This window comes from Eleginops maclovinus, chromosome 9, assembly GCF_036324505.1.
Source record: "Eleginops maclovinus isolate JMC-PN-2008 ecotype Puerto Natales chromosome 9, JC_Emac_rtc_rv5, whole genome shotgun sequence".
Classification (NCBI taxonomy): domain Eukaryota; kingdom Metazoa; phylum Chordata; class Actinopteri; order Perciformes; family Eleginopidae; genus Eleginops; species Eleginops maclovinus.
The window spans coordinates 6,558-17,807 of NC_086357.1; the positions used below are offsets into that span (position 1 = coordinate 6,558).

Here is an 11,250-nt window from a genome sequence, read left to right on the forward strand (position 1 = left end):
GGCAAATTCCTCAATAACTCTCTGGTTAAAGTCAATCATGTCTGTGACCAGCCTTTTTTCCATTGAGAGCATGGCTAAGGCATTCAGTCTCTCCTGACTCATGGTGTTCCTGAGGAAGGTTTTAATCCTTTTCAGAGTTGAAAAACACCTCTCAGCCTCAGCAGTGGTCATGGGAGTTGTGATCATGATTTTCAGCAGTGTAACTGTCTCTGAAAATACCTCAGATAGATTGTTTTCCATGAACAACTGGAAAAGATCCACAGCACTACGGCAGGATCTGAATTCGTCTGTGCCATAGATGAGGCCAAGCCTCTGTCTTCAGCTTGCCTCCATCCAGAATTGGATAGGCCTTCAATGTGGTGGCCAAAGCAACTTCAGGGAATACCTTGAGGTAGCATTCAAACTGGTTGCCCTGCAGTAAGGTGGCACTGATGAGGTGGTCTTTGAAGGCAAAGCGTTCCTTGGTGTGTCCAAGTATGGTGTCACATACCTACAGATAAATATATATAGAGAGAGAGAGAGGAAAGACAGATAAGTTGTGGGAAATATCTATATCAGATCACTTAAAGCCAAGTCTTAGTCTGGGTTAAGTTTAGATGATTTATTTAAATCAGACCATAATCTTACACACCAAACTACATCTCAAATAGACCCACACTCTTAGTTTGCATAGCACCAGGTCAGAGCAATCAAGCTTAGCCTTTTGTTTATGTTTAAACCTATCAGACTTGGTTCTTTGCTTTTGTGTGTCTAAGAACCAGAGCTATCAGATTTGGTTCCTGGCTTTTGTTGGTCTAGGTGCCAGAGCAATCAGACCCTGATGGTTGGCCTATGTCTGAAGCCATGACATTAACATTTGTATGGCCATACCCCTATGGTCAAGCACACCCCCTACCACCAAAGAACTCAGTATTTCAGTCTCTAAATATTGAACTCCAGCCATGTTATTAACTCAAACTGTATATCAAACCTATTTGCATGGATTTAACTGTAACACAGGCATCTGCTGATTTTGACACTCACCTCAGCAGCAATCCTTCTAAGCTCATCTTCCGACACAGCCCGGCGCTTCCTCGGCTGCTGAGAGCCACTGCTTTGCTCCACCACCATTGCATGGAGAGAATCTCTGTAAATAAAAATAACAATAATTTACAAATCATGTTTATCTTATAACTATGGTACAAGTGAAAGAATGCACTGACTACGCTTACAGAATAACAATGAGATTACCTGATTTTTTGTATGTCCTCTTGGAACTGCTGGATGCATCTTTCTATATGGACTGAATCTATGTCTCTCTTCTGGAGCTTGGCATAGAGGACGTCCACGTGTGGCATTATTTTATGAAACAGTTGCAGGAAGAAGTTGAACTGAGGATCCTCCAGTAGCCTGATGTAGCCTCCTGCTTCTTGGCTGGTCTTGTCATCAAAGCCACCTGATGCTCGAATTCTTTCAAAGCATTCAACGAGGTGTTCTCTTTGCTCAAACACAGTATTGACGGCACGGCTGTGAAAGTTCCATCTCACAGTGCTGGCTGTTGGTAGTCTATGGGCCACTACCTCATCAAGCACACTGGTCCGCTTGGGGGATCTTGAAAAAAACGCAGAAAATCCACCCAGGTCGGAAAAAAAGTTTTTGACTTTGACTACGTGGGAGGTAGCCTGTTGCATGATAAGATTGAGCTGATGGGCATAGCAGTGGATATAGTGGGCTGTTGGGTAGTCATCCCGGATTCTCTTCTGAACTCCTGAAGTGGCACCCCTCATTACACTAGCACCGTCATATGCCTGGCAGATGAGTTTACTTTTCTGCTCACCTGGGAGGATGGCAGCAAGGCGTTCTTTTAAAGCATCGGCAATGGTCTCTGCTATAGCCGACTGCAGAGGGATGAACTCAAAGAATCTTTCCACCAGATTCTTATCGTTGATGTAGCGAAGCACAAGCACAAGTTGGGCTTGTGTGCTAATGTCCGTGATTTCATCTGCTTGGATCGATAGAAAATCGCTGCTTTGAACTTCACTGATGATCTTTTCCCTCACAACAGACAGCATACAGTCAAGAAGTTCATTCTGGACTGTTTTGGATGTTCCCTTAAAGACAGTTGCGCTCTCCAGATGCTCTTTCAGTACACCGTCCAGTGATGCAACGACGTCCACCAAGCCACGAAAAATCCCTGGGTTCTCCGAGTTTTCGCTCTCGTCATGGCCACGAAGGGCCAACTCAAAGGCACCACAGAACTTCACACAGTCTATTATTCTGGAGAGGATGTGTCGGTTTTTTCTCACCTCTTCATTATGTTTCCGAATGCCAATTCGGTATCCTTCATCCAGCTGCTCGGCAATGCTCAGTCTTCCAAAGAGGTTTAGCTTAAGACAGTTGGTTAGGTGGCTGCGGCCACATTCGTGCTTCTTACATTTTTGTGTGAAGTGCTTTAGATCCTTCATCCCGGTTGTAGTCCAAAGTGTTTCAGTCCCAGGACTTTGAAATAACAGACAAGGGAAACAAAAAAAGGCATTGCTCACTGTACAACCAGCTAACCAATTCCGCTTAGCATACAAGTTTGAGGAGAAAGTCCGAGTGTAGGTTCTCCCGCGATCAGTGGTCGTCTGTTGAATGTTTAAATCCGGACGCTCGGGTCCCAAGTCTTTCAATTTCTTCTTTTCGACATCTGATAGTCGATGAAACGGTGTTCTAAGTAGAGCTTGCACGGAGTTCTCAGCCATCGATGTCGCCATATTCACTCAATCTAAGTTTCAGCTAGCTACGGTGCTGCTCTTTACGCTTGTGGTTAGGGAATGATAACTATGCTGATTCGCCGAAATAGTCCAATCGCGTATCTAAGAATGTCACATTGAACTAAGAAACAATGCCATTGGCTGTGGGTGCAAAGATTAGCGCCCACAGATCTAAGTTTCATCCCCCAATGAAAAGCTATCCTTGCTAAAATGACTGAGAAAAGTATAAGCTCTCCTATAGACTCCCATGTTATCGGCGCCCACGGACGGTAGCCGACCTGCCTATTCTCAGAAAAGGCGAATGGCAATATATTATGTCCGGACACATTTTAGCGGTTCTTGACAGTGGTCTCCCATACACATTTAACCCATAAACACGGTACATTTCTTATTTCAATTATGTTGTATATATAACGTTTTTTAACTCAAAAAGTCAGGGTGGGCGGCGCCCAAGCGCCCACTATTGACGCACCGCCACTGCTGGACAAGCTGAACATTCTAATCCACTGAATGGCAAGTCTGTTGAGCTGAAGAGTACCTTTACTGGGTGATTTCCTCTAAGTGTTTTGACTAGAAGATACTGTTCTTTTCTACCAGCAGTGATGAGGCTGTACAACTCATCTCTTTATCACCCTCAGAAACTAACTTGACATATTTTATTTTTATCTATCTTACTTTTGTTTGATTTTGCACTTGACAGTGCTGTTGTGACACGCTGCTTACCCTGCCACAGACCTCACAGCATGCCATCACTGAATAACAATGTAAGTGACAAATAAAATCACTGACTTCTTAAATGGTTTCGAAAGCGTTTACTTAAAACTCATTTTACTTATTGTTTTCAATGTACTCAAGTACACTGAGCAGCTCAAGTTCCAACAAACAACACATAGGCCTATTGTGTTCAAACAGCACATAGGCCTACACCATATAAAACATGACAGCTTTACAAAAATACAAAAAAGTACAAATACAAAAAAATGCATACAACAAAAGTTATGTAGTGCTAGAGAACAGTATACATAAAAGTATAGATCAATATTTCAAGAGGAATAACTTTCAAATGCATGTAGAAACATTTATGACCGATATGCATGTGACAAGCCAAAACATACAAATCTCAGTCAGACTCAAATACATAGGCCTAAACACAAATTGTGTCCAATGAACACATAGCCTAAACTGTATAAAACATGAGTGCAATTATACAATTGGCTGTATAATAAAAAAAAACAGCTGAAGTGCTAGAGAACATAAACATATATGTTACAGAATTAACGTTTCAGGTAGCAGCGTTTTCAAAGCCCTGTAAAAACATCCCTGAGCAATATGCATGTGACAGGGCAAAACATCAGAAGCCTAGACAATGTCCATAACCCAGATGTTGCTGTCCAAAACAGCATCTAAAATCTGGGAAGTTATCGTAACTATCTGACACCTCCAGCACAAATGCACATGTGTGGCCAATAGGCCTCCTGGAGAAGTCTGACATTTTTGTAAAGACAACCTGGATTTTGGTACAAGTGATTATATCACAACAATCAATTACATACCTAGGTTTTTGTACTAGTTCTTTATGTGCAATCTCCTTCAGGATCTGTGGAAGCGTTTACGCTTTGATCATCTTTCGGCACTCGTAGTTCTCAAGGACTTCCATGAGCTCGCTGGGATCAACTGATGAGAAATCCTCAAGCGCCTTTTTGAGAATGTCCTGGTCCTGAATACTCACATACTGAAGAAAGCTTTCTAGGAGTTTGCTGCACACAGATCCATGAAAGAGGTTCTCCATCAGAGGAAAAGCTAATTTTATCGGCAAATACTGACATGTTTGTAAACCTGAAAGCAAAATTCTGGCAATGGCCTTCCAGGTTTCACAGCTAAAGTCATGCCTAATGAATGGAACTTTGACTGCTGTTCCAGCAGTACAGCGATCATAAAATTATTGCCAAAAAGAACAGTAAATATCTCTGACAACACCTTCGCCAATCCCTTTTCTACACTGTTATCTGGAAGTATTCTTCTCATAATTAATGGGCGTGTGAGCAAAGTAGGATCCATGAACTCTTTAATCAACTCATTTAGGCAATTACCGTGGTGTAGGTTTTATTTTGGCGAGATGGCCTTTTTGGGGGGCCGGAGTTGGGGGAGTGTTTTGGGATATGTTGATGTGGAGAGAGTTGCCAGGGGGGGGTCCATGACTTGCTAAAGTGGGGAGAATGAATAGAGGAAAAGGGGTTATGGTGGTATTTTGGTTTGGGGGCTAAAACCCCAAAATAAAAGGTTTGTGTTTGTTGGTATTTAATTGCAAAAAAAAAGGTTATTGATTAATGTATTTGGGTAAAAATGTATATGTATATGTTGGACTTTTTCCTTGATTTTTTTTAATTTTAAGAGAGTTTTTGTTTTTAAGAAGTGGGGTGGTGATATTTATTATTAGTTATTTAAGTTTTGTTTTTTGTGGTATTTTTATTTGGGGGAGTAAAAAAAAAATGAAGTGATGAAAAGTATATAGTAAAACCAATTTTATGGGGTTTGTTTATTTTAAGTTGAATTGATTGTTTTTGATGAAATATCAAAAAAGGTTTTTTTTGAAGGAATTTTTACATTTTTTAATAGGTAATTTTGTTTTGTTTAAAAGTTTTTTGTTTTTTTTTTTAAAATTTTAAATCATTTATTTTAAAGGGGGGTTGTTTGTTTGTTTGAAAAATGTGATGAATAGTGGTTGGTTTTTTGGTTTTTTCCCCTTTTTTTTTCCCTTTTTCTTTTCTCGATTATTTTGCTTCAATTTGAGAAAAGAAGATGGCCCCGAGGATGGCTGCCGTTTTCCGACTCCTAACAACCCACTCTTTTTTTTTATTGTTTTACTTTTTGGGTTGTTTTTAACTTTTTTTTTGCAACAGAAAACGCCCAAGCGACCCCTAATCCAATAGTAAGAACAATTTTAACCATCAGGTCGTGGGGGACAGCAATAATCCACGAGACTGCAAAAAAAATGGGGGTCCCCCGTGTTTACCTGCTGGGCTTCCCTTGGAGCGCGGGAGAAGAGACACGAGGTTCCCGGGGGCCCGGGGTCCTGGTAAGGCTGGGAAACATAAAAAACGGCCCCCTCTACCGAGTTTATTCTGGCAAATTCAATCCCTGGAAAAAAACCTGGACAAACTCCGACAGGGGGCATTCAAGGGGGACATAAACCTTAAAAAGGGTTTTCCGGAGCTTGGCTCGCCCCGTACAACCCCCATTGTCCACACGATTCTCCTTTCTCCCCCGGGACCCGGGGAAAATTTTAATGGGAAAAAGGGGGGAGGGTCTGTTCATGTTTAAAACAACTGGGCTCAGAGTGGAGCATTTTTCGGTTTTCCCCCACCTAGAGCAATTGATGGATCCCGGCCTTTTATTCCCGGGGGAGTTCACTCTGTTGTTCTAACAGCAGTGTAGTTTCCCCCGACGCTGACAACAACACAGCGGGAGGAGCTGTATGGGATTATCGAAGGAAAGCCCCTTCTGGGCCCAGAGGGCATTTTTTGTGGCCGGGGTTTTAAACAAGCCAACATAAAAAATCTGCCAAATATATCAGCACGTAGCTGCCAGGTTGGGGAAAAAAATAATTAAGGGGTTTAAACCCAGCCGGCAAAAAAGCCGGGATGGAACGGCGGATTTGGGGAGTACAGGTTAAAAAACATCGGGACAAGGGAAAAAAAACGGGGGGGGGGGATAAACAAAAAAAATGGGTTGGAAAAAATTTCAACTCAAAAGGAACGAAATTTAGGGGGGGTTTGACCCCCGGAAGAAAAAAGCCGTTTAGCCCCGGTTTACCCCAAAAGGAGGGTCCCTGAGGTTTTTAACCCAAATTTTTAACCGGGAAAATTCCCCCAAAAGGTTGGTGTGGCATTCCGGGCCCAATGGTAGTTCGCTGGAGGGCCCAAAAATTTAAAGGTCATTCCCCGTTGGCCCATGTTTTTAAGGGGTAGCCCTTCCCCCAAAACAAAAAACCCTTGGCCCAAACAAACCCCCTTATCACCTCCTCCGAATGCTTTTAAGGGGGGTCAAAAATTTTTTTTTTCCCCCCCTCCCGCCACTGGCCCCCCCTTTTTCCAAGGGGCAAAAGGGGGATGTGCCCTTCCCCCCTCCAAAACCCCTTCCCAAAAAAACCCAGGAATTTTGGTCAAACTCGTTCGATTCAAAACCCTTTTGCCCCAAGATCCAAAAGGGGGCCTTGGGGTCAAAACGCCCCTTACGGGCGAGCCCTAGGGGGTCCGGGTTCTAAACTTTCCCCACCCCGACCCAAAAACCACCCTTTGGGGGGTTTCTACCCCCTTCCCTTTGCACGACGCAGGGGGAAAACCCCAAACCACATCTTTTTTTGACCCCCCCCCCCCCCACCCCCCTCAAAGGGGCCCCCCCGCCCCCCCCCCCAAACCCCCCCCCCCCCCCCAAAAATTTTCCAAAACAAAAAACCCCCCCCCCACCCCCCCCCCCCCCCAAAAAAAACCCCCCCCCCCCAAAAAAAACCCCCCCCCCCCCCACCCAAACCCCCCTCCCCCAACCCCCCCCAAACCCCCAAGGCCCCTCCCCCCACCCCCCCACCCCCCCCCCCCCCCCTACCCCCTTTTCCCCCCCCCCCCCCCCCCGGGGCCCCCCCAAACTTTCCCCCAAAAAACCAAAAAAACCCCCCCCCCTTTTCCCCCCCCCCCCCCCCCCCCCCACCCCCCCAACCCCACCAAAAATACCCCAAAAACCCCCCCCCCCCTTTTTCCCCCCCCCCAAACCCCCCCCCCCCCCCCCCAAAAAAAAAAACCCCCCCCCCCCCCAACAAAAACCCCCCCCAAAAAAACCCCCCCCCCCCCCCCCCCCCCCCCCCCCCCCCCCCAAAAAAAAAACCCCATTTTTTTCCCCCCCCCCCCCCCCCCCCCCCAAAAACCCCCCCCCCCCCCCCTTTTTTTTTTTCCCCCCCCCCCCCCCCCCACAAAACCCCCCCCCCTTCCCCCCCCCCCCCAAAAACCCCCCCCCCCCCCCCAAAAACCCCAACCAAAAAAAATTTTTTTTTTTTCCCCAAAAAACCCCCACCCCCCCCCCCCCCACCCACCCCACAAAACCGCCAAAAAAAAAAAAACCCCCCCCCCCCAAAAAAAACCCCCCCCCCCCAAAAAACCCCCCCCCCCCCCCCCCCCCCCCCCCCCCCCCCCCCCCCCCAAAACCTTCAAAACCCCCCCCCCCCCCCAAAAACCCCCCCCCCCCCCCCCCCCCCCCAAAAAATTTTTTTTTTTTAAAAAAACCCCCCCCCCCCCCCCCCCCCATTTCCCCCCCCCCCCCCAAACCAAACCACCCCCCCCCCCCCCCCCCAAACCCCAACCCCCCCCCCCCCCCAACCCAAAAAACCCCCCCCCCCCCCCCCCCCAAAAAACCCCCCCAAAAATTTTTTCCCCCCCCCCCCCCCCCCAAACTTTTTCCCCCCCCCCCAACCCCCCCCAAACCCCAAACAAAAAAACCCCCCCCCCCCCCCCCCCCCCCCCCCAACCCCCCAACCAACCAACCCCCCCCCTTTTTCCAAACCCAAAAAAATTTTTCCCCCCCCCCCCCCCCCCAAATTTAAAAACCCCCCCCCCCCCCCCCCCCCTTTTTTTTTAAAAAAAAAAACCAAAAACAAACAAAAAAAAACCCCCAAAAAAACCCCAAAACACCCCCCCCCAAAAAAAAAACCCCCCCCAACCCCTTTCCCAACCCCCCCACCAAAACCCCACCCAAAAAAACCCCCCCCCCCCCCCCCCAAACCACCCCCCCAACCCAAAAACCCCCCCCCCCCCCCCCCCCCAAAAAACCCACCCAAAAAACCAAAACAAAACCCCCCAAAAACAACCCCCCTTTCCCCCCCCCCAAAACCCAAACCACCCCCCCCCCCCCCCCCCCCCCCCCCCCCCCCCCCCCCCCCCCCCCCCAAAACCCCCCCCCCCCAAAAAACCCCCCCCCCAAAAAACCCCCCCCCCCCCACACCCCCCCCCCCCCCCCCCCCTCCCCCCCTTTTTTTCCCCCCCCCCCCCCCCCCCCCCCCCCCCTTTTAAACCCCCCCCCCCCCCCCCCCCCCCCCCCACACCCCCCCAAAAAACCCCAAAACACCCCCCCCCCCCAAAACACCAAAAAAAACCCCCCCCCCCCCCCCCCCCCCCCCAAAAAAACGTGGAACTGTCCATTTTGTATTTTGAAATTAGCACTGATAGGGACGTAGCCTGTGCAAGTAACTGAAATACACTGTTCACTAAAATCAACTTTGTCATTTAAAAGTGGCATGATATTTTATCGATGGGAAACTTGGGCTGTGCAGACGCACGTTAAGCTACCTAACACGAAGGACATATTGACAACGGGCTCAATGGAAAACGTAAACTTGGGCTGTGTAGAGACGCACGTTAGGCTAGCTACCTAGCTCGAAGGACACCTAACTGACAACGGGCTCAATGGAAAACGTGCTTGCCATTCCGGCTTAACATCGCAAGAAAGCACAAGGCCTACAGTAGGCCTATATTAATCCACAAATGCGTTAAGTTACCCTGATGAATATGATTCATTTTAGTCTTTTCTTAAAGATATCAATGCAGCCATCAGCACATAAGCCCAAATGGACGGCAGCGATGACAGAGATTTAACAGAGCTGTATGGGCAAAGATACAAACATATACCGTCTTCGGTATGAGTTTACGCAATCATAGTAAGCAGCTAGACTAACCTATGCCTACAAAACGAACACTATCACCTCATATAAGTTAATTCACTCACCTGATGCAGCCATGGCATGCCGATCGATCCCGATGCCCTCCTCATGCCATCCTGTAACTGGAGTGACTCATAGCCCACTTCCGCCGTTCCTGGCAGATTTCTGACTTTTTTTCTCGAAAATTCTGACTTTTTTTCTCGAAGATTTTGACTTTTTTTCTCAGAAATTTTGACTTTTTTTCTCGAACATTTCGACTTTTTTTCTCAGAAATTTCGACTTTTTTCTCAGAAATTTCGACTTTTTTTCTCGAAAATTTCGAGTTTTTTCTCGAAAATTTCGAGTTTTTCTCAGAAATTTAAAAAATATTTTCTCTTCATGTGGCCCTAATACTCTTCAGTACTCTTCCGTATTTTTGTCAGAAATAATTTCAAAAGATATTTTAAAATGTTTAATATTTAAATTTGAAATGTTTGCACACAAAATTATTCATTTTTAAATGTTTATCTAATCATATTTTTTTATTATGAATCCATTTATTTGATTGTATTTCCTTGAGGCTGGGAAAGATATCCAGCATGTTCAACATGCAAATGTTCTAATAGAAGTAAGTAATGTATAAGTATACCATGAACAAGTAAATGAAATAAGTTTAATTGGAGGATGTGGATTTATATTCTCTCACATTGTATTTACACAATTAAACTATCTGTAATTTAGCTCTGGCCTTCACTCACAAAAAAACATTATGTTGATTTGGATACATTTTTACGAAGGTCCATTGACTGACATGCAAGGACAGCGACTGATGGAAAGATGAGGGTGATGAATCTGCAAGAAATGAACTAGGGGCAGAGACAAATCTCAGTATTAAAGACAACCGCATCATAAGAGTGAAATGTGTGTGTCACTGTGCTAAAGGATAGTTGTGACCAGCTATCCAGGCCAGTCTCTAAAGACTTTCCAAACAAAATAAAATGCTGCTGCTGGAATACTGACTGGAAGCAGTGCTGATATCAGTCTACCATCCTCTTATAATACTCTGTCCAACAATATCAGTCTCCTGAAAGAATGTTGCAAAAACATGCATTCTTGTATTCAGGAGGGGACTTTGACAGAGGATTACTCAAAAAAGGTACAGTAAAAGTACGTCATAGTACTTGTGGGATTAGTTTCACTAGTACTGAGTCCATCAGTATCAATAACACGAAGCACTTATGGCAAAAAAATAATTGTATCCCTCATAAAACTTATAGAGTAGAAGTGGCTTGATTTTGTTCTCAGGAGGGGGCTTTGACAGAGTATTTCACAAAAAATACACAGTAAAAGTACTTCAGTGTATTGTTGGTAGAGGGCCTACTACTACAAAGTCAAATAGTATCAATTTAATTATGAACTAATGTCAAAATAAAATAAAAAAATATTTGTATCGCTCATCAAATAGGCTATAGCAGGAAAAAAAGAGCTGCTGATTTGACCAAGAAAACGCGAGATACCGCTGAGTTGACCGCTGTATAATTTAAATCTCCTAACAATGCTGTCCATTTTAGACACAGCCATACGGCGCTTAGTGGTTTATAGATTTACAGTACAGCCCTCAATATCTTTTTTTTTTTTTTTTTCTGGGCTCAATGTGTGTCGTTTTCGTTGTGATCGCAATGAACCAGCCTAAATTCACGTCATTTTCCCTTGTTTATAATATTATCATTGTTCCTTCAGCCGGATACTGTAGTGCTTCAATGCGAGTGTATTTTAGCATGCGAGTGCTTTTGTTTTGAAATGACTTCCGAGAGTTTTGCCCCGCCCCTAGCT

At 45.5% G+C, this 11,250-nt stretch overlaps 1 protein-coding gene across 1 annotated transcript; it reads right to left on the reverse strand.

The window, feature by feature from the left end:
* Window positions 1–265: 265 nt before the first annotated feature.
* On the reverse strand, window positions 266–4,392 carry LOC134869712 (zinc finger MYM-type protein 1-like). Its single transcript, XM_063891582.1, has 4 exons — window positions 4,349–4,392; window positions 1,231–2,349; window positions 1,024–1,126; window positions 266–490 (listed from the first exon to the last, which is right to left on the reverse strand). The coding sequence occupies exons 1-4, from the start codon at window positions 4,390–4,392 to the stop codon at window positions 266–268; spliced, it is 1,491 nt and encodes a 496-aa protein (XP_063747652.1).
* Window positions 4,393–11,250: the final 6,858 nt, after the last annotated feature.

Bases quoted from the DNA above. Each gene is read 5' to 3' on its own strand.
- LOC134869712 (XM_063891582.1), bottom strand. From the start codon at position 4,392: ATGGAAGTCCTTGAGAACTACGAGTGCCGAAAGATGATCAAAGC. The intron at 1,127-1,230 runs GTAATCTCATTG...TTTTATTTACAG, and splicing joins GAGGACATACAAAAAATCAG to AGATTCTCTCCATGCAATGG. The intron at 491-1,023 runs GTGAGTGTCAAA...ATTTATCTGTAG, and splicing joins TTAGAAGGATTGCTGCTGAG to GTATGTGACACCATACTTGG.